At 39.9% G+C, this 26,961-nt stretch overlaps 1 protein-coding gene across 3 annotated transcripts in view; it reads left to right on the forward strand.

The window, feature by feature from the left end:
- Positions 1-1,554: 1,554 nt before the first annotated feature.
- The window catches only part of Sltm (SAFB like transcription modulator), a 48,988-nt gene continuing 23,581 nt past the window's right edge, over positions 1,555-26,961 (forward strand). For 2 of the 3 annotated variants that reach the window (XM_021206440.2, XM_021206442.2), the window contains exons 1-5: positions 1,555-1,922; positions 2,808-2,895; positions 17,786-17,850; positions 20,510-20,707; positions 21,526-21,573. In XM_021206440.2, the coding sequence (XP_021062099.1) occupies positions 1,761-1,922; positions 2,808-2,895; positions 17,786-17,850; positions 20,510-20,707; positions 21,526-21,573 (561 nt within the window). In that variant the 5' untranslated portion in view covers positions 1,555-1,760. The remainder of the gene's footprint in view (positions 1,923-2,807; positions 2,896-17,785; positions 17,851-20,509; positions 20,708-21,525; positions 21,574-26,961) is intronic. The other variant, XM_029542867.1, reaches the window with a different exon arrangement.

Here is a 26,961-nt window from a genome sequence, read left to right on the forward strand (position 1 = left end):
ATTTAAAGATAGGATTTCTCCCCCAATATTTATTTATTTATTTAAAGATAGAATTTCTCCCTGTAGCCCTGGCTGTCCTGGGTCACTCTGCAGATACCAGGCTGGAGTATATCTCTGAGATTCGAAAGCCTCTGTCCCCTTAGATAGGCATGTCCCACCACTGCCCAGTCCAATTTAAGTTTTATAACCAGGAAACTGGAGAAAGATGTAAAACAAAACAAAACAAAAACAAACCCCAAACCCACCTCTGTTAGCACCTTAGCATTCCTTCTAGGCTCCGGCCAACACTTACCTTGCAACAGCCAGGTAGGCCTGGCTTGCTACAAAAGGGAATGTACCCCCCTCCCTGACCCCTTTCTTCCTCTCCCCTCCCCCCTCCACGTGTTCTTGGCCGGGCTCTTCCCTTCTCTTCTCTCTGTCCCCTCCCTTTCTCTGCCTCTACTCCCTTCTCAGTCCCCCTTGCCATACCTCCAAATAAACTTATTCTATACTAGACATGTCTTATGGATGGTACCTGGTGGTGGGGATGCCTCAGCATCGGCTGGGTGAGGCAATCCCTCCCACCGCACCACACCGCGCTCTACAAAACATCCTTGCCTTTACAAAACATCACCTACCAGGAAATGTTAATTCAGTTCCCTGTGTTTCCTTTGTCGAACTTTGTGTTAATTCTATAGATATTTACGTTGTGATGATTAATAATACTAAAATTACTAAGAGATACTATGCGGGCTATTTCTTCCTAAAGTGGCCCCTGTCCTTGACATACCAAATGCTGGCGGCGCAGGGCAGAGGATACTGTATAGGATCAGGGCAACATATACTTTTTTTTTTTTTTTTTGGTTTTTCGAGACAGGGTTTCTCTGTGTAGTCTTGGCTGTCCTGGAACTCACTCTGTAGACCAGGCTGGCCTCCAACTCAGAAATCCGCCTGCCTCTGCCTTCCAAGTGCTTGGATTAAAGGTGTGCACCACCACGCCCGGCTACAACATATGCTTTTAAGCTAATCTCCTTTTGTGAACAATTTCATTGAGCCATCAGGCCCACCGGAAAGGATGGGCAAGCTGAGGCAAACGCGGAGAAGACGTTTTCCTGGCAGTTTTCAGGCAAAGAGGGGCTAAGCTGCAGAGGTTCACAGTGTGACACTGCTCCCTGGGCTCACGACCTCAGGAGGTTTCGCTGGGCGTTCCGGGGCGGAACCCGCCGACCTAAGTTCACTAGTGTACCGCGAACACCTTTCCATGATGATTCCGTACTTCTTCCGGGAAGGCTGGCGCACAAGCCCCCTCATTTCGGTGATGAGACGCACCTACTCGCTGTACGATGGGGTGCTTCTCAAGTAGCGACCGCTCTAGGTTCGAGATGAGAGGAGAAGGAGGCTAATGGAGAGACGGGAACCGTGGTACTGAGGGCGGCTGAGCGGTCGGACACGCAGGGACATTCCAGGACCACGCCAGAGGCCGAGCCGCCCGTCCGCTGCGAGCTCCGCCCCCTCCATGCCTGCTCAGTGCGCACGCGCACCCGTCATCCGGGTGCCGCGGCAGGTTGCGCTGGAGCCGAGTCGGGGGGGCGTGGTCCCCGTGGGGGGGCGTGGTCAGTGGCTCATTGTGCGCAGCGTAGCGCGGCGCCGCTGGCCGCCCGGGCCCGGGTTGGAAGTTGGTGCTGCCGCGGCCACCGCCTCCACCGCCGCTGCCTCCTCCTCCGCCGCCGCCGCCGCCCTGCAGCCCACGAGCTGCCTCGGCAGCGCGTTGCTTTCCCAAAATGGCTGCCGCCGCCGGGGCCGTGGTAGCCTCGGCCGCCTCAGGGCAGGCGGAAGGGAAGAAGATCACCGAGCTGCGGGTCATCGACCTCAGGTCGGAGCTGAAGCGCCGCAACTTGGACATCAACGGGGTCAAGACGGTACTGGTCTCCCGGCTGAAGCAGGTGAGGCCCGGACGGTGCGCGCAGGGCAGCGTAGGCCGCGCCGTTTAGGTGCTACGCTTCCGCGGTCGGGGCGGACCGGGTGGCGCCTGTGCGTGCCGGGCGCGCGGGGCCCGCGCCTCCGCGAGGAGCCCGGCCTTCCAGCGGCCTCGCGAGCCGCCGCCGGTCGCGCCCCCTGCCTCCCCTGGGACGCCCTCTCCATCGGCTCTGCGGCCTGCGGAGGGTGGAGCTGCAGACCCTGGGCGGCGCTGGGGACCCCGGCCTGCGGGCGGTGTGCAGCGCGTGTATCGCTCGGGCTCGGAGGCGATGGTTAGTTTGCTGACTTGGCCGAAGTTACCGTTTAATTGTGTCCAACCGTTTCTTCACCCCTGTTCGGAGAAATCCGTAGTGGGAGTTGATGAGTGGATGAGAAACAAGGTTCATCTTTTTTCCCCACTAGGCTTTTAACTGATTTATTTTTAATTCTTAATTTCTGATTGCATCAGCGTAATCATCCACGTTCTCAGTCCTTTTAAGCTTTCAGGTTTATTCGCGTGAAGCCTTGGAATCGGAGACGGGAACAAGTGTACGCAATACGTTAGGAAAACTCTTCATTATTTAAGTAGATCCAAACTTTCTGTAATAGAACATATTTAGGTTCTTGTTCGGTATATGTGACATGTAACCATCGACTGGGTGGAATTTCAAGTTCCATGACATTTCGATACTCAGTGACACCCTCCACCCCTTTCTGTGTAGCATAATTACTCGTTTGTGAAGTCGGTTTGTAAAATAACTGGCAATTCTAATGTCTTGAGGCTGGAGGTTTCGTAATATATTTTCATTAAGTTTTTAATAAAATAAGTTTAGATAGTTTGTGTAGCATATTAACTTCTCTTTCTAATGTAGGCTATTGAAGAGGAAGGAGGCGATCCAGATAATATTGAATTAACTGTTTCAACCGATACTCCAAACAAGAAACCAACCAAAGGCAAAGGTTGTTACGAGTTCTGAACATATTTTAAAATATATTTTGGTTCTATAACTTGGCTCTGCTCTTGTACCACTCGCCCTGTTTATATAGTGCTGTTCTTTGCTATTTCCCTCTGGCACTCTGCCTTCTTGGGTCAAGGAAGAAATTTACTGTTACCAGGTTCTGAGTAACTTGCAGCCTTTCAGATTCGGCTGAAGATGACCAGAAAGTGAGAAAGTTCTTTATTGATTCTGGAGAAAGATACAAAGTTAAGCTGCATACCTGATCCTTCATAGTAGGAATATCTGAAGAAAAAAAAAAAAATACAGTTTTATCCTTGTCTACCTTGCCCCACAATTGGCAGAGTTGTGGTGAAATTCCCACCAGACCTTTTCTTGGCTCTTAGCTGTTCTCTCTAGTATATTCAAGTTCTGTAACCTTTATGTTTAGTGTTTTCATTGACATGCTGGTTATTTCCTATTTATTCCATTATGCAGTCTAATAATTTTCAGTGAAATTCAAAAGAGTTCATCGATCATACTAACAAAAGCAAAAAACCCACAACTGATTAGCTTTAAAGAAGTTTTAAGATATGGGGTTTCTAGGTTTTTAATGTTGTAACTTTTAAATTGGGCTCTGTGTGTTTCCAGGGCAGAATGATCTGGTGTGAATATCGAAAGGTAATTTTCAAATGAATATTTTGATAATAAATGGGAATTAGTTATTAAAAACAGCTGGTGAGTATAATCTTATTTGAATAGTTGCAAATTTCCGCTTCTCATAAACTGTCACAGAGGGTAGACAAATAACTGTCTAATGCCTGGTGTCCATAGTTTCCATGCAGAATAAGTCATGGACTTCTATGTCATTTTGTTAATAACATAACTTTCTTTACTGCTGTACCTGATCTATATACAGTTGTAATGGGAATAAGATGATTGAATAGACCAGGTGGTGGTGGCACACACTTTTAATCTGAGCACTTGGGAGGCAGAGGCAGGCAGATATCCAGTTGGGGGCCCGCTTGGTCTCCAGAGTAAGTTCCAGACAGCAAGGGCTACACAGAGGAATCCTGTCTCCAAAAACCCCAAAACCAAACCAAACCAAAGTCAAGAAGATTGAATTTTAATAGAAGAGAATCTTCAATTTTGATCTTAAGCACAATGTCTCAGGACCTGGTCACCTCACTATTTGACATTTCTTGATTCAAGAGTTCCCTGTGAGCCAGGCGTCGTGGCGCACGCCTTTAATCCCAGCACTCGGGAGGCAGAGGCAGGTGGATTTCTGAGTTGAGGCCAGCCTGGTCTACAAAGTGAGTTCCAGGACAGCCAGGGCTATACAGAGAAACCCTGTCTCGAAAAACCCTGTGTGTGCTGAAGAAATTAAAAAGGGATAAGGGTTTCCTGGGTCAATAGGAATGCCAATATGGCTATATAATTTTAGAAGATTAACTAAGTCATCTTGAAGACCTGAGGCTTTTAAATTTAGAGAGATAAATTCCTTTCACCTTGGAAGCTTCTGGTGAAGTTGGAGTTGTTTCATGTTAAAAGAAGTATGTCGCTGGGCAGTAGTGGCACATGCCTTTTTAATCCTAGCACTTGGGAGGCAGAGGCAGACAGATTCTGAGTTCAAGGCCAGCCAATAGCCAGAGCTCTACAGAGAAACTCTCTCTCAAACAACAACAACAACCGTATGACAGGAATGCCCATGTTTTTGTTTAGGTTTAGGACTCGCATGGTCTGGTGTACTGTGATGGCAGAGAAGCTGCGCTTCAGGTTAATGATTTCAGCCCTGATTATACCATCTCATTTATTCAGTATACACATGCTTTTATTGTTTGATTTTGAAATTTTTATTTTGTTTTATATTTACAGCTCTGGGCAGACACACATACATATGTATATATGTAATTAAATATACATGTAAAAACCATAAACAGTATATGTTTGGTCTCAGGGTAAAACTCTGGGCCATGTCATGGGTTTAGTCCCTAGTACTGTTCTTCCTCCACCTAAAATATTTTAAATGATTACGCTCAGATAGGTTAGAGGAAAAAGAGTAGAATAGAATATAGTTTAAGCTGCACAGTTACAAGGACAAAAGTCCATGGTATGGATTACATTGGACTGGGCTCTGGTATTTGTAATAACATGTAGCTAATATCAAATAGTTTATGTCTTGGATTAGTTCTCAGTTTTTTTACAGTCTCTTTCCTGGGAGCTTTTTAATAAGTAACCTAGATGAAAGCGTCTCCTGTTGAGAGTCACTATCATGTTACCTGGGTGTGTGTTAAGAAAGCAGTTAAACAGGTAGAGCTAATAATGCCTTCCTCCCTTGTTTCAGAGATACTGTATCTGATTTCTTCTAGATTTTCAACCTTTAAAATTACCTATAAACTTTAGCAAATTATGTATTTAATCAGTACAGTTCAGAGTTAAATATAATAGCTTAGTTGGTATTGAAACTAATTTTTCAGTGTATACAGGCTTTAAAAAAAATGTAGGATTTCCCCCTATAAAAATAAGTCTAATCTAGATTTTTGGTTTGTACAAACATCTGAAACCTTATATATTTGTGAGTAAATAACACATAATATTATATTTTTATTCTGTAAAACTTTCCAAAATTATCAACTAGGATAGTGTATTATCAACCACAGAGCACATTTTGAGTTGTTCAGTCCCAGTGCATGGTGGGTCATTCTGCCCACTAACTGCTTTATAGTGTGTTGAATGTTAGTCACTAACAAAACTGGAGTGTGGGGTGGAGTGAGCACAAGATTTTCACAGCTGCTTCTGCCTTGCCTGCTAAACTGAAAGATCTGTAATGCAAGGATCAGTGAAGCCTAGGATATAATCTTTACACCTCTAATGGCCAGAGGCAAGTAATCTGTGCTCAAATGTTTACTGAATACATTTTGAAGGCTATTGTCTTTGTAACTATTACTTTCTAAAATACTTCTTGCTGTTTCACTTGCATATTTGTAGAAAGCATTTACACTAGGCATTTATAGTCTGCCAGGTTATCTCAGGATCACCGTGCCTTTTCCTTGTATACCCACTATGTGAAGCATGCTTTGAGACCACATAGCTCACTGCATTGTTCTTTTATTTGTTACCAAACTGGAGCTGCATTGGGAGGCTGGAATATCATCTAGTGTTCAGGATTGTATGTCATTTTCATTTCACAGAGCTAGCTCTTTTGTTTCAGCCATTAAAACATGCTGTTTATCACTAAGGTATTCTTGCATGTTTTTCAGCTATGATATCAAATATGGTATGTAATCAGTTTGTGTCAGGATAGCACTTTGCTGCAGGGCAGTTGTCTGTCCTAGGTATTTCATGTCACATGCTGAAAGCTATGAGTTTATTTCCATTTTATGAACTCATGTAAAATAAACTGTTGATTGTGCATGCATTTCAGAAAAGAAATCTTATTAGTGTTGACGGCATGGGATTCTAATGAAAAGATTGGACGGCTTAAAGCTCATCTAGATTATTGATTTATTTAATCAGCCATTCTTATGACAGAATAAAGGACCTCAGTGTTGTCAGCTTCTGAAGTGAACTGTGCAAATCCTAAGCTGCACAGCCTTAGTCGCCTCTGTGTCAGCCTTTTGACTCTGGAATAGTAGTTTAGTGTTTTCTAGGTCAAAGGTGGAATGTTTTTCCTTTTTTTAAATCAGATAATCCAGAAAAATATAAAATGACAAAAATAGCTCATAATGTCATTGTGTTTAAATATTTTTTACTTACAATTTTTTTTCAAAGATTTGTAAAATTTTATGTATTTGAGTTTTTGCCTGAGTGTCTTCAAGTGCATCACATGCATGATTGAAGAAGTCAGAAGGTGTTGGATCCCTTGGAGCTCAGAATCTGGAGTTACATGTAACTAAATGGCCTTTCAATGCCCGCCCCAGCTCTGAATAATGACACAGAGACTTAAATTTATTATAAGCTTGGGGCATTATGGCTGTGCAGATTCTCAGCTATTCCAACGTGACAATACTGGCCTGGCCTACATTCTGCCATGCGGCTCTTTACTTGTTCATCTTAGTTCCCATTTCAGGCCAGAAGTCTCCCCCTTAATTTTCCAGCCTAGCCATTGGCTGTTCAGCTCTTTATTTGACCAATCAGAAGCTGATGGAGAACAGCATTTACAAAAGACTAAGGTGGGAGGATATGTTTCATAATAATAGCAATACCTAAGTCTGGCCTAGAATTAGATTTCTGCCAGCACAGAAATCAACATTTGAATAATAGGAGGATAATCTTTGTACAGTACACAAAACATCACTCCAACAGTTACTGACGGTTTCCAGCCCCCAAGTGGGTTCTGGGAACCCACCTTGGGTTCTCTAGAAGAGCAACAGCTGAGTCATCACTCCAGGCCTGTGTTTTTCTTTTTCAACAACTGAAATAAGTCCACATCACACACTTGGTGTGCTCTGTTACCATGCTTCTCTACAGTAGCTTAAAAACAATCACTTTCCTCTCATATTTTTCTCACTCTGGCCTCGTTAGTGATACCCATCATCTAAGTAGTCTATATTCTGTATTAAAGACGTTGGGATTTTCAGAAACAGACACTAGGTTCCCAGTTCCTTGAGGCTTAGTTTTCATGCTCTCTCAAGGCACAGACACCAGGCTTCTCGGAAAGTTGCCAGATGGTTCTCATGTGCAGCTGGGGCTATACTGCCTTTTTTGGGTGATTCTACTCATCAGTTTTGTATGTCCTATATTCTCCAAAACCTTTCACATGGCTTTTGTTTGATTCCCATAGATGTGCTGAAATGTAAGTAAAACTTAAGAAATACATACATAATAGGTTTTAAAGTTTTTCAGATTATTTTATTTTATTTTATTTGTGTTTGGCCTATTATGTATGGCTGTGTACCTGTGTGCTTGAAAGAGATCAGAAGAGTCATTATGTCCCCCAAAACCAGAATTATGGGTAGTTATGAGTTACTCCTGGGTCCTCTTCAAGAGAAGCTCGTGCCTTTAATCCCTGAGCCATCTTTCTAGCCCTAGAACTGTTTTTAGTTGATAGGCATAAACTTTAGCTATACCTATTAGGAACTCAATTAAGTTTTACTACTTTTCATATTTACTTGTTATTTTCTCAGTGCTAGGGTCAATCCAGAATCTGGGACCTCACACACATGCTAGGCAGGTCTTCTGCTGTTGATTTGTATAACCTTGGCCCTTTCACGGTCTTTAAAAATCTTGTATGAGCCAGGCGGTGGTGGTGCACGCCTTTAATCCCAGCACTTGGGAGGCAGAGGCAGGTGGATTTCTGAGTTCGAGGCCAGCCTGGTCTACAGAGTGAGTTCCAGGACAGCCAGGGGCTATACAGAAAAACCAAAAAAACCCCCCCAAAACTTGTATGATTGTTCTAATTATCTTTAGATGACAGATTTAAGGGACTTTAAAAATAAAAACTTTGGATATTGGTTTGTTATGATGAATGTGAATCATCTTTGATACAACACACATGTATCTATTTGCATAACTATGTATTTATGGTTTTAAAAAATCAGAGTCAGTGACTGCTGTATTTACGATATGGTACAAGGACTTTTTGAAATTTTGTTCTATTCGTATAATGCTAGTTAATAGAAGCTAAAATATAGCTGGGTATGATGGTATGCACCTGTAATCACAGCACTTGGGAAGGGGACAGGGGTTTTCATTTTGAGGCCAGCCTGTACTGTATAGGGAGACTAACTCAAGAACAAAGTAAAATAAAATAAGAGTACCTAAAACTCATGCCAGTAGTTACCATAAGACAAGATTTCTGGTTTAAATATTGTATGTTGGGGCTGTCAAGGTGGTTCAGTAGTAAAGGTCCCTGCTACTGCACAGCCTGAGTTTGATCCCCGGGGACCCATATGTTGGAAAGAGAAAACTGATTCCTGCTACATATGCACCAGGGCATGTACCCACACACAGATACATACATTAAAATGTAATGGAAAAAAAAGTCTAGGCTGCTGGATGGTTTTGGGAGGATGTTTTGGCTGGAAATGTCAATGGTTATTTGGAAACCATATTCTTTATTTTTTTTTTTTAAGATTTATTTATTTCTTGTATATGAATGCACTGTAGTTGTCTTCATACATACCAGAAGAGGGGATCAGATCACATTGCAGATGGTTTTGAACCACCATGTGGTTGCTGGGAATTGAATTCAGGACCTCTGGAAGAACAGTCATTGCTCTTAACCGCTGAGCCATCTCTCCAGCCCCCAGAAACCATATTTCCAACAGAAATTTTGTAACTAAGCTTTCTTCCCCTCCCCTAAACTAGGGATTGGAGCCAAGGCTTTATGACTGCTAGGCAAGAGCTGTGTGCCACTGAGCTTTTTAATTCAGTCCTTATCTGTATTTCATAACAACATCTCTGTTGAAAGGATGAAGTTACTTGGAAAAATTACCTAAGTGGATTTTGTTTGCAACCTTTTCTGAGTTTAAGGAAGATAGTAAACCTTGGTAAGGATCAGTTTATCTTTGGAGAAGACAAACCAATAACTTGTAACCAAGAACCTGTATATCTATTTCTCAAATGTATAAGTTGTGAAAACTAAAAAAAAAAAAAAAATTGTGGTAAAAGCCAGCTTTTTATTATCTAGATTTATCCTATTTGGTTTTATATTTTAAATATAAAATTTTATATTTTATCTTTTTTTCATATTTTTGTGTGTCTTTTACACCTGCAAATGTATTTTTTTTAAGATTTATTTATTTGTTATATGTAAGTAGCTGTCTTCAGACACTCCAGAAGAGGGCGTCAGATCTTGTTAAGGATGGTTGTGAGCCACCATGTGATTGCTGGGATTTGAACTCTGCACCTTTGGAAGAGCAGTCAGGTGCTCTTAGCCGCTGAGCCATCTCACCAGCCCCTATATTTATCTTTTATGTTGTTTTCTATTTTGAGACAATTTCTTTAGGTAGCCCTGACTGTCCTGTAACTCACTCTGTAGACTAGGCTGGCCTTGAACTCACGTATCTTCCTGACTCTGCCTCTCAGGTTCTGGGATAAAAGGCATGCACCACCATACTAGATAGATGCAAATATTTCTGATGATTTTTGAGAGAATTTTAACTTAGTAAGTGGAGCATTGCAAAGCATCTCATCGTGCAGTTCTCAGTCATGAGTTGGCTCAAGGTTTTATTAAGTTATTTCCTGGGTGGTGGTGGCGCATGCCTTTAATCCCAGCACTTGGAAGGCAGAGGCAGGTGGATTTCTGAGTTTGAGGCCAGCCTGGTCTACAAAGTGAGTTCCAGGACAACCAGGGCTATACAGAGAAACCCTGTCTCGGAAAACCAAAAAAAAAAAAAAAAAAAAAAAAAAGAAGTTATTACTTATACAGTGTCATTCATAGACTGTTTCAAGTTTTGTCAACTTTGGATTATGTGATTTTTACTTAAATAGCATTTTGAAAGCTGGGCCTGGTGGCACATTCCTTTATCTGGCACTTGGAGGCAGAGAGGCAGAGCAATCTCTGAGTTTGAGGGCAAGCCAGGGCTACACAGAGAAACCTTGTCTTGAAAAGCAAGAAAACAAACAAATAAAAAAATAAAATAGCATTTTGATGAAGTTTATATATTTCAAAATAGTTACTATAGCTTAATATGTGATATTTTAATTTGCTTTTGTTTTCTTTTTTTTTTTTTTTAGACAGTGTATACTGACTAAAGCATTAAAAAGTGATGTGTGCACTCTTCATTCCTTTGAGTTAACCTTCATTGTAGTCATGCTACTTTGAGCCAGTTGGCCTCTCTGTGGTGCATACCAGATTTCCTGAAGGACAAAGGAAGTAAATAAATAGGGTCTTACTAGCCCAGGGTTAAGTAGCACAGACAGAAATGCTTACCAGCTGAATAAAGTTTGCTAAATGTAGTATTATTGGAATTTGTTTAGTCTTGAAGTCCTTTCACATCTGTGACTGCACAAAAACCTACAGATATAATTTATAGTATCGGTTAGTTAGTCTAGTGTTGTTGACAGGAGACTTTGACTTCTATGTTACCTCTTACCTTTGTCTCAGTTGGGCCTAATTGAAGTCTAGACCTTGGGCTTACTAGTTTACAACCCACAACTTAGCCTGTTATGATCAGTCAGGAATTCCAGGACAAATGAGCACTGGTTAGCCCTAGTGCCAATCGGGGTTTTCTGCTGTATGGTGAACATGGTAACTTATGCAGATTAGTTGTATTTTGTAGAGTGGTAATAACTTTTCTTTTCTTTCTGTTTTTTTTTTTGAAGTTTATTTATTTTATCTATATGAGTACACTGTAGCTGTCTTCAGACACACCAGAAGAGGGCATTGGATCTCATTACAGATGGTTGTGAGCCACCATGTGGTTGCTGGGAATTGAACTCAGGACCTCTGGAAGAGCAGCCAGTGCTCTTCCCCACTGAGCCATCTCTCCAGCCCTGGTAATAACTTTTCATAGAGGAAACAGTTACAAAGTTACAATATAGTTTCAAATTCAGCATTAAATATACCCAGAGTTACAGATTATGAAAGTGATCAAAAGCTAGTGAGTTTTCAGTTTTCTCAAATGCTGTGTACTGAGTCTCACTGCTGTGTTGCCCAATCTTGTCCTTGTGTAAAATAACGTCTAGAAACAGCGCAGAACAACAGTAAGACTTTCTTTGTACCCTCCACTACCTCTTCTTGACTGTGCCTCCCAGTGCAAATTACTGAACTGTTGTGAGTTCCACAGTTTACTTCTTTTGGTTTTGTTTGTTTTTCTTTTCTTTTTCTTTTAAAGAGATTTATTTATTTATTAATGTGTACAGCATTTTGCCTGCATATATATAACTGCAGGCCAGAAGAGGGCACGAGATCTCATTGTAGATGGTTTTGAGCCACCATGTGGTTGCTGGGAACTCAGGACTTCTAGGAAGAGCAGCCAGTGCTCTTGACCTCTGAGCCATTTCTCCAGCCCTTTTTTTTTTTTTTTCCCAAAACAAGGTTTCCTTGTGTAACCCTGGCTGTCCCGGAACTCCCTCTGTAGATCAGGTTGGCTTCAAACTCAGAGATCCCCCTGCCTCTGCCACCCAAGTGCTGGGATTAAAGGCGTGCACCACTACTGCCTGACTCACAGTTTACATTTTTAAAGACTTGACTTTGGAGCCTTTATTTACTACAAGAGAAATAATAGTTGAGCACCTGATCCATTTTAGCTCCTGAATGATCCTGGCTTCTGGGAGTGGAATTGCGCTTGGCTTAAATATACTCTTCAGCTTCAGTTTTCTAGTTTGTGGAGTGAATGCTTCGGATTAGGTAGTAGGTTTGAAAGCAGAAGTGTGTGACTGTAGAAGCACTCCTTGTAGAGTCTGGACAGCAGGAAGCATGTAAGCAGCAGCAGTGACTACTTGATGCTTGAATTTCCAACCCAATAAGCCCGCAGAAAAAGCACACACAATCCAGTTATTATAATTATAACCTATAAGCCTAGATTGGGCAGACATAACATTATACTAACGTATTCTCCAGCTATAAGACCCCTTGCTACTTGTGGTTTCTCCTGGCCATGTGGTTTTGGTCCATCATGGCTTTCTCCTCTTCATCAGTCTCCTCTTTTTCCCCTCCACTGCCAATCACAGGCTCTAACCTTTATTGACCAGTTAAAATGGGGAGAAGGTTCACAGGAGAGATCACCTGAGTACATGATGGGCTGCTTGTCAGAGCCATCCCCTCCTGAGGAAGCAGAATTGACATCAGAATATAAACCGCATTAGGATAATCCACAACATTTCCTTCTTTTTTTTTTTTCCAATTAAAAAGGCTCCTTCTCTTATGGTAACAAACAATATATAGTAGGAGCTATTTTGAAACAATTATGAAAACTATTAAGTAATGTCAGTCTATTGTACTTGGCAATCAAGATAAAATCCTACCCTAACTAAAAGAGTTTACAGCTCCATACCTCAGGCGTGTTTGATTTTTAACTTGTATTACCATCTGAAAAAACATCCTTTCAAATCTAGAACATCTTTAATGTTAACTAACTTAAGTTCAGTTATGAGACTATAACTAGTGTGCAACCCCGTCAGAGATCTGAGAAGGAATTAGGTATAACCTTAAGTATAATATGTAGGAAGCACAAAGCTAATATAAATTGTAGAGACAGCTGACTGGAGAGTCCCCAATATTCCTTAAAATGTTGGAGCATCTGTTTTCAGTCTTCTAGCCCAGAACATCAGATAGACCTTAAGTGAAGTGGGAATTAAGAAGGACTAGCTTACCCTGACTTGGTAGAGCTTAGCATTCAACTATCCCACATCCAGATTGCCCTTTTTTGAACAGAATCTTGTTTGTAGATGGAATTAAGGCAATTCTTGCCCAATGGCTAGCTTGCCATAATTGGAGCAAGTTCATATGGAGGTAATGATGCTCAGTATCTTCTTTGACATGTCAGGAGCAGACATGTCTCTTATTCAAAAGATCTTTTAATAATGAAATAATATTAAATGCCATATTCTATGGATCTCTGATGTTTTTGAAGATTATATGGTATAACTGAATTGTCAAACATTGATTATTCTTAGCTATTCACTATTTCAGTAATCTTGAAAACACTTGTTGTAATTAACTAAGTTAGAATCGAATATAACCATGAGTTTCACTGTTTAGCTATTAACTTGCAGTATTTAGTTACCCTAAACAGTTTGTACTAGCAGATGTTAAAAGGACTGGGTCTAAGCCTTGTATTCTTAAATGAGTTGCATAGGCACAATGTCTCTCTAACTAACAATATTTTAAATTTTGTATCAATATACAAAGATTTATACCAATAAAAACCTTAAACCAGTATCAATATATAAAATTTGTACCAGTGTAAGAAATTATAACTTCAAATTTGCATCAAATATAAAGATTTCTACCAACGTAAGATTATAGCTATAGAATGATTTGTATACCAATAAAAAACCTTAAACCAGTATCAATATATAAATTTTGTACCAGTATAAGAAATTATAACTTCAAATTTGCATCAAATATAAAGATTTCTACCAACGTAAGATTATAGCTATAGAATAATTTGTTTAAGACTAAATTTAATATCCTATCCCTATTTATATAGTTGTCTAATTTCTATAATATTACTATATTCCCCCTTTTCTTTTTCACCCCCTTTCCTTTACCTAAGAAAGGATAGAGAAGAGGAGAGGAAAGGTAGAAATCCCTGTTTTTAAGCTCTAGTTTCCTCCCTGTCAAAAGGTAGAACATTTACAAATTATCCCTTAAAGTGACAACATATCTATAATTCATAAAATAACCAGAGCCATCCACCTCAACCTCAGGGACTGGGACGATGATCTTTTGATTGCTTCTTGCTGAATTGGGGCTGAGAATTCCTTTCTGGGAGCCCAAAGGGAAAAAAGAAAATTGGTTTTGTTAAAGGGAGGCGGCTAGTTGGTATCATTTGCCATCCAGTCTTATGTGCTGAAAAAGTCCATGGCTCAGCTGAAGTCCTGCCTGTAACAGTCTGAAAGGTTGGATGGGCAAGTTAGCTGTTCTGGAAGTTCCCTGGAAGCAAGTCTCTAGCCTTTATTGACCAGTTAAAATGGAGAGAAGGTTCACATGAGATGATCTGAGTACATGAAGGGGCTGCTCATCAGAGGCAGCCCTGAAGAACAATTGACATCAGAATAACAGCATCAGGACAACCAACAACAACTGGTAGTTTTTGTTGAAGTGTAATTTGAACTTCCTCTAAGTGAACTAAAGTAAGTGGGCTTCCCCTTGGAGTGTGCCTGGTGTGTGCTTGTTACCAAGCTGAGGCTACTGTCTGTAAACTGGATCAGCCACTCCCTAGAACAATGCCTTGTTAGTGGACCAGAAGAGCCTCACACTGAAATGGAGAGTTTAGCAAATGCTATTGCTGATTTAGAACATGCTACTTGGCCTCTAAGCTCCTTTTGTCTTTTGTAAAACAGTAGAGCCTGCCTTAATGTACCCAAGCATGCCTGGTAAAAAGTATTTCTAAGCTGGGCAGTGGTGGCACACGCCTTTAATCCCAGCACTTGGGGGGCAGAGGCAGGCCGATTCTTGAGTTCGAGGCCAGCCTGGTCTACAGAGTGAGTCCAGGACAGCCAGGGCTACACAGAGATATATTTTTAAAAAGTGCGTTGTAAATTAAGACAGATTTTAGTTACAGAAGAAACAACACTTTTGAAGCAACTAAAGGAGTTCTCCCTAAGTCTTGTCCTTTAGGTTACTTGGGGGGCATGTATTTGTAGAAGGATATAGGCTTGAGGTTTTTAAAATCTTTTCCTCTAAAAAGGTAGCATCCTTAGTTTTTTAAAAAGATTTATTTATTTTATGTATATGAGCACACGGTAGTTGTTTACAGACACACCAGAAGAGGGCATTGGATCTCATTACAGATGGTTATGAACCACCGTGTGGTTGCTGGGAATTGAACTCAGGACCTCTGGAAGAGCAGTCAGTGCTCTTAACCACTGAGCCATCTTTCTAGCCTGCATCCTTAAAATTAAAAAAAAAAATTTTTTTTATTTTTTTTTTTTATGTGTGTGTTGGCCTGCATGTGTATAAGTGTTCTACATGTGTGTCTGGTACTGGTGCATAGCATAAGAGAGCATCAAATCCCTTGGAACTGTAGCTGCAGATGGTTGTGAGATGCCACATATGTGCTGAGAATAGAACCTAAGTCCTGTTCAAGAGTTGCTGAGCCCTTGAATATTTTTGTTAACAGATGCCCTTTTATCTATAATGTAATAGAATAATTTAATGAGCTCATTTGCATCCAGAAAAGCAGCGCCTTTGTTGTTAGCTTTCTTCAACAGACTGGTAGATTTTAATGAGCAAGGATTATGAAGTGGTTGCCTGTGAAGTCATTTCTGTATTTAGATTTCATTTTTTCCATAGGCCTTTTTGATTGTTGTGTAAAACACTAAAAAATAAACTTATTATAAAATGACAATTATAAATGTTTATGTACATTGTAAGTTTATATTTTCCCTAAAAGGTAGACACCAGTAATTTAAATAGGAAGTTCAAGGGTGGTAATTCGTGCATTATAACCCTGGCACTAGAAGGCTGAGGCAGGAGGATCACTGCCAGTGTAATGCCAGCATGAACTACATTGTGAGTTCCAGGCTAGCTAGGGCTAGAGAGTGAGGCCCTGTCTCAACTCCTTTTCTCTTTGAAGATTTTTTTTTTTTTAAAGAATATATACTCACAGGCATGAGCTGCTCCTTGAGTAAGTGAGAGACATACGCTCCCAGTCTGGCTTCTTTTGTTCGTAGGACCAGTGTGTTTCCTGTTACCACTCATTCACAGAAAGGGCTTTCAATTGAGAACGTGTGAAAGATAGGGGTGGTGGTTAGGGGATATGGGAAGACCCTAGAGCTGGACTCTGGAGTCACTGAGTCATAAGCCTGGGCAGCAGCTCTGTCAAGACTTGTTACAGGCAAGAGGGAAATGCAGTTTTAGTTTGCCTCAGAAGGAAATATCCATTTATGTTTGAAAGAAATGGGAAAGAAAAGGTTAAAATTGCCGGGCGTGGTGGCGCACGCCTTTAGTCCCAGCACTTGGGAGGCAGAGTCAGGTGGATTTCTAAGTTCGAGGCCAGCCTGGTCTACAAAGTGAGTTCCAGGACAGCCAAGGCTACGTAGCAAAAGCTTGTCTCAAAGCAAACAAACAAACCAACCAACCCCAAAACTGTGCTGCTGAAGCTCTTACCCCACAGCTTAGCATTTGAAATGTAAATATTGAAAATAATAATTGTGAATGAAGCAAAAAAAAAAAAAAAAAAAAAGAAAAGGTTATAATTTAAATATTAACCTTTCAGTGGCTGTGATTTTTCTAAAGATGGCATTTATGGTACATTACAGATTTTTAGGTAGTTTTTGAGGGGCTATATTGAAGACACAAGAAACTTAGCATTGGCTTTGGAATTTTTTTTTTTTTTTAAATTAAAGTAGTACTCTTTAAATTCTACCAAATAACATAGTTTTAAAAATGAGGGCTGAGCAGGGAAATCTTATAGTCTGCCAGGAAGCTGGGGATAGTCTGCATTTGGAAGTCAGTTTGGCTTTGGCATCAGCTAAGTATTATCTGGCTCTGATGCTAAAGTGGTCAGGACTGCTGTATAGTGTGGGTACCATGTATCCAGAAGTCAGTTCTGCCTTGCATCAGCTAAGCAGCATCTGACTCTAAAGTGGCCAGGACTGCTGTGCTGAAGCTTTGGGGAAAAGAGCATCCAGGCAGCCATTGTATCAAATGATCTTCTCCCTTCATGGGGAGGTGAGATGTCCTGGAACCAGAGCTAGGCAGTTTGTATCAACTAGCATGCTGTGAAGGTGATGAGAGAGACTTCTGTCATGTAGCCCAGGTTACCTTCAGACTTGAGTTCTTGATCCTCCTGCTTCTACCTCCCACATGGCTGGGATTACAGGTGTGTACCATCATGGTTGGCCAAGTGTGAGATTTTTATTTCAGATAAAGCTATTTAAGAGGAGGATTGAGGATTTTTATGGGCATTGGGTCTTGAATTTGACTCTAGGCATTTGATTATATATATAGACTGTAAAGTACTGTTGAAAGGTGCTGCTGTTGGCAGAACTGAAGCTAGAGAATTTATGTGTATGAAGAGAATGTACCATTGACATCAGGTGAGCTGAGGTTGATGGGTTCTGGGCAGCATGCATGGCAGTGAGGTGGCATGGCTTTTGGTAAAGCTTGCTTTGTTTTGTTTTGTTTTTGTTTTTGTTTTTTTGTTTAGGATAGCTGTGTCCAGTTGTTTTTAGTTTGAATTAGCTTTGTAGAGGATTTTAGGACTGGAGAGTGATATTGCAGAATAAGTGTAGAATGTTCTTTTTTCATCTTAAAGTAATAAAATATTGGTTGTTAGCCCATTTTCCTTCTTTCGCAGGTAAAAAACAAGAAGCAGATGAGTTGAGTGGAGATGCTTCTGTGGAAGATGATGCTTTTGTCAAGGTAAAGTGTCAATCACTAGGTTAAGGTGTTTGCTCTGCGTGATGAGTTCATGGATATAGACTGGAACAATAGACACAGAAGTACATAGGTTAAAGAGACTTATATTGGCAGGCCCACGAGCTTTCTTTCATAATTGAGGTATAAAAGAAGTAACTCTTTAGCTAAGAGAGACATGAAAAACTTAAGCTGGGTATGGTGGCACACGATTTTATTCCTAGCAGAGGTAGGCTTAGGTTACAACAGACCCTTGGCTCAAAAAACAAAAAACAAAAAGCTAAAAGCTAAACCTGTGTTTGGTCAATCAAATGGGAATCTGAAGCATGAGGATCTGGGAACGGGGAGAATAATGGTGTGCTAGTTAATAGACTGGTATCTTTTTCAGTCTATTCATTGCATTAACTTTTATATATTATAATATGTAGGACTTGATCGTATAGACTTTAAAACTGGAGAGGAAAAATTGCTGATGTGCAATTTTCTACCTAGTAAAGATCAAATAAAGAAATCTGTTATGCCCTTTAAAGATAAATACATTACACCTTTTTGAGCCAAAAGGAATGTACCTTAAAAAAGTAATTTACCTCAAAAGCAGAAAATTTAAGTAATTCTGATTGAGGCAGTGGTATTCTATGTATTACAGTTATAGAAGAACAAGTTATTTTAAGTTTCTAGTTGGGTATTTTGTTTCTGTCAATGAAAAGTGGTGTGCTATTCCTTGGGTCTAAAGGGCTGTGGCATTTGCAGGTGTAGATCACAGTTCTTTTTAAATCATGTGCATTCTCCTTTACTCTGGGTTCTGTGTATAGTTAATTTATACTGTCACAGTTTTCTCTGTGTGTTTGTGTGTCCTGCCATGAGGTCAGTTCATGGCCAATTTTTTTTTTTTGCCTGTAGCTCCCGCAGCCCAGCTCTGTGTCTTCTCTGCCCCACACACATCCTACCATGCAGAGATGAAAGCAGTTAGTTTAGAATAGGTAGTTTTAGGAACTGTTTGCCTGGGGAGCCACTAAATTTAGTGACTGCCTTCCTGTATCAGCTCTTGTTTGAGCCTTTAAGAACTCTTAAATTTGGTATCTATTATTCTTGTGCTGTCTATTTCATTGGGTCTGTTTCTTATTTTCTCTATTTACTAATGTGTGATTAAACAAAAATTATAAGTTCAAAAACATTGCAACTTGTGAAAAACTTAGGTTTCTGATTTATCATTATTTTATATGCATTGGTGTTTGTTTGCATGTGTGTTTGTGTGGGGATGTTGGATCCCCTGGAACTGGAGTTACAGACTGTTGTGAGCTACCATGTGGTTGCTGGGAATTGAACTCTTAGGTCCTCTTCAGCATTGAACCATCACTCCAGGTCCCCTGACTTTTAGTTTTGTAATGTTTTAATTTGTATCAGTTATTTGGAATGTTGGAGAAGACACGTGCTTCATTGAGTAGAGTAGTAAGATGGCCCAACTGCTGGAAAGGGTATCTTTGTGTCAACCTTAAAACAACTTGTGGCAATATCTAGAACAAAAAGGATATTTTTCTTTAGATAATTCTGTGTGAATGTACCTTTAGTTTTTAATATTTCCTTACTTTGAAAGTATATGTCAGGTATTTGATAAGTAAGTGAATTTCTTTTCTTGTTTCTAGAGTTGGTAATTTTGGAAACTTAGAATAGTGGTGGGTAAGTGGCACCTGATGCCTAGATGCGTGGCCGGTGTAGCAGGTGCTTCTGTGGGGAAGTGAAGTCCAGGGTTGCTTCAGAATGGTACAGTCCCTTCAGGGACTCCCCCTGTTGTTTGCTTCTGTGCTTCTGCCATCATCAGTTCCCTACCCTATCAGCTTTCAAGGCTCCCCTAGTCCCACCAGAATGCACTCTGCTGTCACCATGTGTCCTAGAGCAGCACGGTCCTCTCTGCCCTCTTCCCCCACTAGACAGTCTTCCCCTTTCTGAGGTCAGCTACAAAGGGCGCGTAGATCGGTTTTTTTCTCTTTAGTCCAGAAACAACTTTTTAAATCTTCTTGATTCATGGCAAGAATAAGGAAGGCACTTCCATGGCTATTCAGCCCTTCCTCCCACCAAAATACCATATCTTTGTATATTTTGAAGGAGACACAGACCTTGTATAGAGCTAATCCCACTCTATGTCTCCCTTCCTATTTAAATTGATAATGAGAAATTTTAAAACAATTATTATATTATGCATACTTGTCAAGTGAAGACTGATGCAACAATTGGGAGTTTATTATTAATTTGAAGTAAACTTCATGTTTATATATGCATATGACTTCCAGGCTCTTTGATATTAAATGAGACTGGCACATGGAGAATGTAGGTAGTCCACTTCTTAGAAGCTCTGCATGCTCTTGGACAGTTTTTAGACTGTAGCGTGGTAACTCTTAAATACCTAAACTTGAAGTACTTCTCTAGAATTCAGCTTGCTATTTCAGTGTGAAAGTTGAGATTTGATCCTGGCTTACTGGTGTTGGTACTGACTACCTGTTTAAAAGACAGTCTATGTGACAGGTAAAGCGCTTGCACTTTCATTCCAGGAATATCGTGACGTACAATCAAATCTGCCATAGATAAAGTTGTAAACTTCCGAAAGTGTTTGGTAGATAAGACACACCACTTTGCCTCTAGTTGTACCAAATTTTCTTACCATTAAAAGGACTGTGAATTGGAGAATCAAGAGACACATGACCAAGATGGAAATGACGAGCTAAAGGACTTGGAAGAATTTGGTGAAAATGAAGAGGAAATTGTGCATTCCCAGGAGTTGCTATCTACAGAAGAGAACAAGACAACTCAGGAATTTGTAGAGGCAGAAGCAATAGAAGATAGAGAAAAAGAGGACATCGAAAGTCAGGTCTTTAGCCAGTTTTGTTAAAACATGACACAGATAAATTTATGATTTACTAATAGAAAGTACTTTTTTTCTAGTTTGATATGGAGGTCTCAGAACTTAGAAAATTTATTTATAAATTACTTAGAATCCTATCACCTAAGGCTTTTAAATTTTTAGCTTATTTTACATGTATATTTACATAGTTATTGCCATGTCATAAATTGCTGTTGATTCTATATTCTGCTTTTATATAACATGCCATAATGACTTTATAATCAGGCTACCTTCTGTGTGTCTAATAGCCTCTTTACAACCTTGGATATTTAAGGTTTGGGTTTTATTTTCATGGCACTAGAGATGAGTGTGCCTATTTCACTCTGACCTTGCCAGTATTACTGGGTGGTAGGGCCCTCCACCCCCTTTGCTGCTTTAGTAGGACAAAAAGTTATCTTTATTTATTTTTTATCAAGGGTAAGAAAATTAAAGTTGAATTATAATGCAATTTCCAGGTATTTCCTTTAAAACAGACCACTTGTCCTGCTTTGAAGTATGATAGATCTTAGGAAAGCCATTGGATTATAGGGAATGAGGACTGTTGTTATTCATAGAACATGTGCCTCCTGCCTACCCTGGTAAATGAGGGGCTCAAGAATTTTCTAATTATGAAGAGGCATGACTGATTTTTTTTATTTTGTCATAGAGAGTGTAGTCTGAATTCCTGGTTTGGTGCCCATAGTTAACAGAGCATGAGGCAAATGATAACCAGGTATGAGCGTCAAAGCATTCCCATTGTACCCAGATGTTTTGTAAAGCAAAGCTGTTGTATACCTTTTACTTAGGAAACTGAAGCTCAAGAAGGTGAAGATGACACCTTTCTAACAGCCCAAGTAAGTTTGCAATTAGTCCCGTGAGTATAAATTGTGGGTGGAAGGGCTCGGAAAGGCAATCTTACATTTTTACTTTGTAATTCTAAAATTCGTAAAACTGCCTTGTTTGATCCTGAACTTTGAATGTGATATGTATAAACTGTTGACAGCTGAAGGTTCTGGTGCCACAAAAAATGATTAGGAGTTGAGGTTCCTATTATCTATAGAGTTAGAAAGTTTAGTAGAGACTTACCAAAAAACAGACTTGGGAAGTTTATAATCTTTTTTTTTTTTTTTTTCAATTTGGTATAAAATAAATAACTTAGAACTATGATATTCTTTTCAATGCTTCAATTTTTTATTCGTGTAACATTGTTAAGGTAAACGTCAATAATAGTGGGAAAATTCTCTTGTTCATAACATTTTGTTTGGTGAATGTGGTGAATGTCTTAGTGCATGTTATGCATAGTGTACATTTGAAAGTATGATTTCCCGGCTCACGCCTTTAATCCCAGCACTTGTGAGGCAAAGGCAGGCGGATTTCTGAGTTCGAGACCAGCCTGGTCTACAAAGTGAGTTCTAGGACAGCCAGGGCTATACAGAGAAACATTGTCAAAAAAAAAAAAGTTTTCTGCAATGTTAATGTTAAAAACTGACTTCTATCTTTTCATTTACTCACAAGGACCTGCTATATTTTAACTCTTTAAGAATCATGCCTTCTAATAGAGACACTGTACCACTCACTGTTGACCACATTGCTAGATTTAGGGAAAATGGTGATCCAATTTGGGGCTCTTAGTAGTGTCGATTTGAAGAGCAGTTACAGGAGAGTGTGTTCAGCCTGCAGAGCTGGGGCTGGAGAGATGGCTTCCTGGTTAGAACATTTGCTGCTTGCAGAGGAGCTAGGTTTGAATCCCAGCACCCACCAAGTGGCTCACAATCATCTGTCACTCCAATCCTAAGGTGTTAGAACACCTTCTGACCTCTACTTGGCACCAGACATGCCCTTGGTGCATAGACATACATGTAGGCAATGCACCTTTTTTTGTAGCTCTCTGGCCTTTGCCATGGTGACCCTCACAGGTGCAGTGAGGTGAGCTGTGGCTCCCTGTTCATCTCAGTGGAAGAAAACTGACCTTTTTGGAAGCAGTGTTTCTGGCTTCTTGTAATACTCAGGAAGGGGCCATTTGGACTGTGAGAGGCAGCGGGCTATTCCTCTTCTATGTTCAGTCTGTGTGGTAGATGAGGGAGATGAGCTTCAGATGCAGGGAGTACTTTTTTAGCTTACTAATTTTCAGAAAACTGGAATTGAACTTTGTATTTTTGGCAACTAGCTTTTTGAGTTCCACTGATGGGATGCTTCCATGGTTACAAAAATTGTGAGCTGTATGCCAGAGTGGTATCTGTGACCCCTGTTTACATCACAGGCTACTTTATGACAACATGTTTAGCAGGAGGAAATAAAGTACTCATGGAATGCTTGTCATTTTTAAGTTTAAACATTTTTATGGGATAGAAAAAGCAAACCATCCTGATAGCGAAAGAAAACAGTTACTTCAGAGACTAAGATATAGCCACATTGTATTAAAAATAAGGAAGCTACATCTAAGTAAAATCATTTAGCTCATAATTACAGTGCAAAGTGTAATAACCCTGACCATTGGAGGTGAAGCAGGTGAATTATAGGCAGCAGATTGCAAGTTCAGGGTCAGATTGAGCTGTGGAACTAGACCCTGTCTGAAAATCCACAACAAGCAAATAAATGCCCTTTGTTTTCCTTTGTGTAAATAATGTATGTATATGCAACCCCCCAGAGACATACAAATGCATGCAGACACTCCTGATGATGCTTGATGCTTGCAAAGGTTTTTCATGAACATATCAGATGCCTTAGGGATAAAAACACAGGGAACTATTACCCGGCTTCAACCATTTCAGCTCCTTCAGTCTGTTTTACTTCCACCTCCATCTATATTGTGCATCTATATTTCTGCAGTTTTTAAAGTCAAATGCATTTTCCATGACAAAGTTCAGTATGTAACTTTGAAAGAAATTATTAATAGAAAAATGATAGTGTCATTAAGTACTGAAGTCAATATTCAGATATTCATTCAGCTATGGGTATTGTTTTACAGGTCTTGTTTGAATCCAGAACTGTCCATTGTGATTGATTGGCATTTGTGTTAATGCGCTTTTAATCTATAGCCTTGCTCTCTGACTTAGTTTCTCCTAGGTTTACTTGTTGAGAGACTTAGTTGATAATCTCATAGAACATGGGTTGTAAAGTCTTCCTAGCTGTTTTGGGCCATATAGTCTGTATTATAACTACTCAGCTGTGCCGTGATGGTGTGAAAGCAGTAGAGACGATGTAAAAATGAATAGGGCTGACTGGTTTTCAATGAAAATAGCAGTTTCCCAAGCCCTGCGTTAACTTCCAAAGTCTAGAGTTTGCTGGTTGTATTCCGTGGTGTCTTTGAACATATTTCTGCTTCCTGTAGATACTGGTAAGTCGGCATAGACTGCTAGGCTTACTACCAGATTCAAGGATAGCGTGAGAGACAGGTGCTTCACTGGTGGGACGCCGCCTTGTGCTGCTTTTGTATGGATCCTAAGCGATGAGTTTCAAAGTGGTCATAGTGTTAACGGAAATAGTTCTAGAAAAATTAACCTTTTATGTACTAATTGGTTACCAAGTAGTGTCATTTATAAAGGAGAGCCAGGATATGTATTGTTTTTTTTTTCCTCCTATAAAATCCACCTATTTCCAAAATAATGAACGAGCTTTCGATTTTCTTTGCATTTTGTCCTTTTATTTTAAACTCTTGGCGTTGGTATATTTAATGTCTGTCAGTCTGCTGTTGTTATCATTGAAGTGAGTGTACTCACTGCTAGTGAGCATTTTTAGCTATCCTTATTTTTGGTGTATATAAAGGTACTCTAGTTTCTGCTAGACCTATAAGTAGCTACTACTTCTTGTTAGTGATAAATGCTGTGAGTGTTCACTGCTCCTGAGTTGATCATTATTTCTAGGCCTTTTCTCTAAGTAGCTCATAGGGATACTTCCACGTTACCCATTTCCTGCAGCTCACAGCACATTATTACAGTAGTCGTAAAGAAACATACCGCCACCACCAAGGCCATTGCTGAAGGCTTGAGAGTTCCCCTGTTACAGCATATTCTTACTAAGATGAACAAGTTACTGTATTGCAGATCAGTTGTGCCCCTTAGGTGTAGAGTACATATTTCTTTTTATTTCGGTTGATTTGTTTCATCTATTTTTAATTGTTGGTTTAAAAAGATAAGCTTTGAGAGTCTATAGTTATTTTAATCTACTATACACATTTAAAATATTTTCTTAACTTCACATCAGAGATATTCAGAAAGTGTCCTTGTAGTGTCCTGCTACTCCCTTTTTAGTAATTTTTTTGAAGATCCTTGATTTGGGCTGGAGAGAAGTCTCAGCGCTTAAGGTAGTACAAGCTGTTCTTTGAAACAATTCTCAGCACCCACTTGGTGGCTCAAAAGCTCTAACTGCAGTTTAACTGAGTCTAAACAGAATCTGATGCCCTCTTCTGGTGTGCAGACATACATGAAGATAAAATACCTGTGTACATGAAACACATTAAAAAAAAAGTAACCTAGTCTATTTCTTTAAAAAATACAAACACGATATGATGTTTGTGTCAGGATAGCTTAGCTCTAGGTAAACCCGATCTTCTGCTTTTGTCTTGAAGCCTCTGGATCAAGTTGCTTCTAATTGTGTTCTACTTAATTATAGACCTGTGATTTCGAGCAGATCCTCCTGGTCAGTTTTAACATTAAGAAATGGCTGGGGATGTAGCTCAGTTGGTAGAATGCTTTCCTACCATGTATAAAGTCTTGAGTTTGACCCCAGCACCATACTTCAAAACAAACCCTTCTTTGCTAGACCTGATGTATTGTTCTAGATCCTAACATGAACATGTGCAGTTAGTGTTTCTTTGTAGTTGTTTGACTAAATTGAAGATGTCATTTACTTGAGGGTTTTTTTTAAAGCATTGAACAAACTAGGATTTTTAAAAAATTTTATTTATTTAATGTATTAATGCTCTGCTACATATACATCCCCAGGCCAGAAGAGGGCATCAGATCCCCTTATAGATGGTTGTGAGCCACTGTGTGGTTGCTGGGAATTGAATTCAGCCAGTGCTCTTAACTGCTGAGCCATCTCATCATCCCCTATTTAAGGTGGTTTTTTTTTTTTTTGTTGTTGTTGTTGTTTTTTTGTTGTTTTTTTTTAAAAAAAACATTATTTCTATAAAGTTCTTTAAGGGCTTTAAACTTTCAGTTCTCAAGAAACCCTTTAGCTGGATGTGGTGGTACACAGATTTAATCCCAGCACTTGGGATTTAGAGTCAAGAGGATCTTGGTGAGTTTGAGACCAACCTGGTCTATATATATAGCAAGTTCCAGGACTGCATAGTGAGATCCTGTCTCAAAAACAAAAAGAGGGGCTACAGAGATGGCTTAGCACTTTAGAGTACTAATTGCTTTTATAGAGGATCTGGGTTTGATTCCAAGCAACCAACTCACAACCATCTATAACTCCAGTTCCAAAGGTTCTACTGCCCCTTTCTGGCCTCTTCAGACACTAGGCACACATGCATGCATGCAGGCAAAAACACTTGTACTCCTAAAATAGAAATGAATAACAAGCAGGGTCCCTGAAGTACCCTAAGTACATGATTATGCCATGTCCATTCCCTTTCTGTTTACCTATATGCATACTGCTTCTCTAATCTGAGGGCTTTTCCTTTGTGGGCTGGCAGATGTGAAATCTGTGTACTGTTCCATGTCAGGTTTACGCCTGTTCTCTTCATAAAGGTAATGCCTCTTTGATCTAGTGGTTGCTTGCTGTTCATGTTACAGAGGACTCTATATCTCTACTTTTCTTTTTCCTTGATACATTATGGTATATCACATGTGATTCTATGGAATTAAGTCTAGATGGATGGTGATACAAAACGTTTTAATGGTAAAGACCAACTAATTACATCTCAAGCTTAGTCTCATATTCTTAAAAATTTTTCATTACATTGTGTGTGTGTGTGTGTGTGTGTGTGTGTGTGTGTAGATCAGAGTACAACTTGTGGGAGTGGTTTCTCCCCTACCACCTGACCACATGAGGCCTGGAGACTGAACTCAGGTTATGATGCTTACCTACTGAGCAGTCTCACTGGCTCATTTATTTAGTTGTTGGTTTATATGCTACCACATTCTTTTTACTAAGTAACTCTACACTGTTAAGAGTTTTCTAAGTCCTATTTAACTTACCATAGTACTGAAGTCAGTGACTTTATTTCAGCAGATTCTTAGTGCTTTTTATGGGCTTAATCAACCCATGCAAGCCTGTTGCTGTTGTCTATACAG

This window comes from Mus pahari, chromosome 10 (genome assembly GCF_900095145.1).
Source record: "Mus pahari chromosome 10, PAHARI_EIJ_v1.1, whole genome shotgun sequence".
NCBI classification, from domain to species: Eukaryota; Metazoa; Chordata; class Mammalia; order Rodentia; family Muridae; genus Mus; species Mus pahari.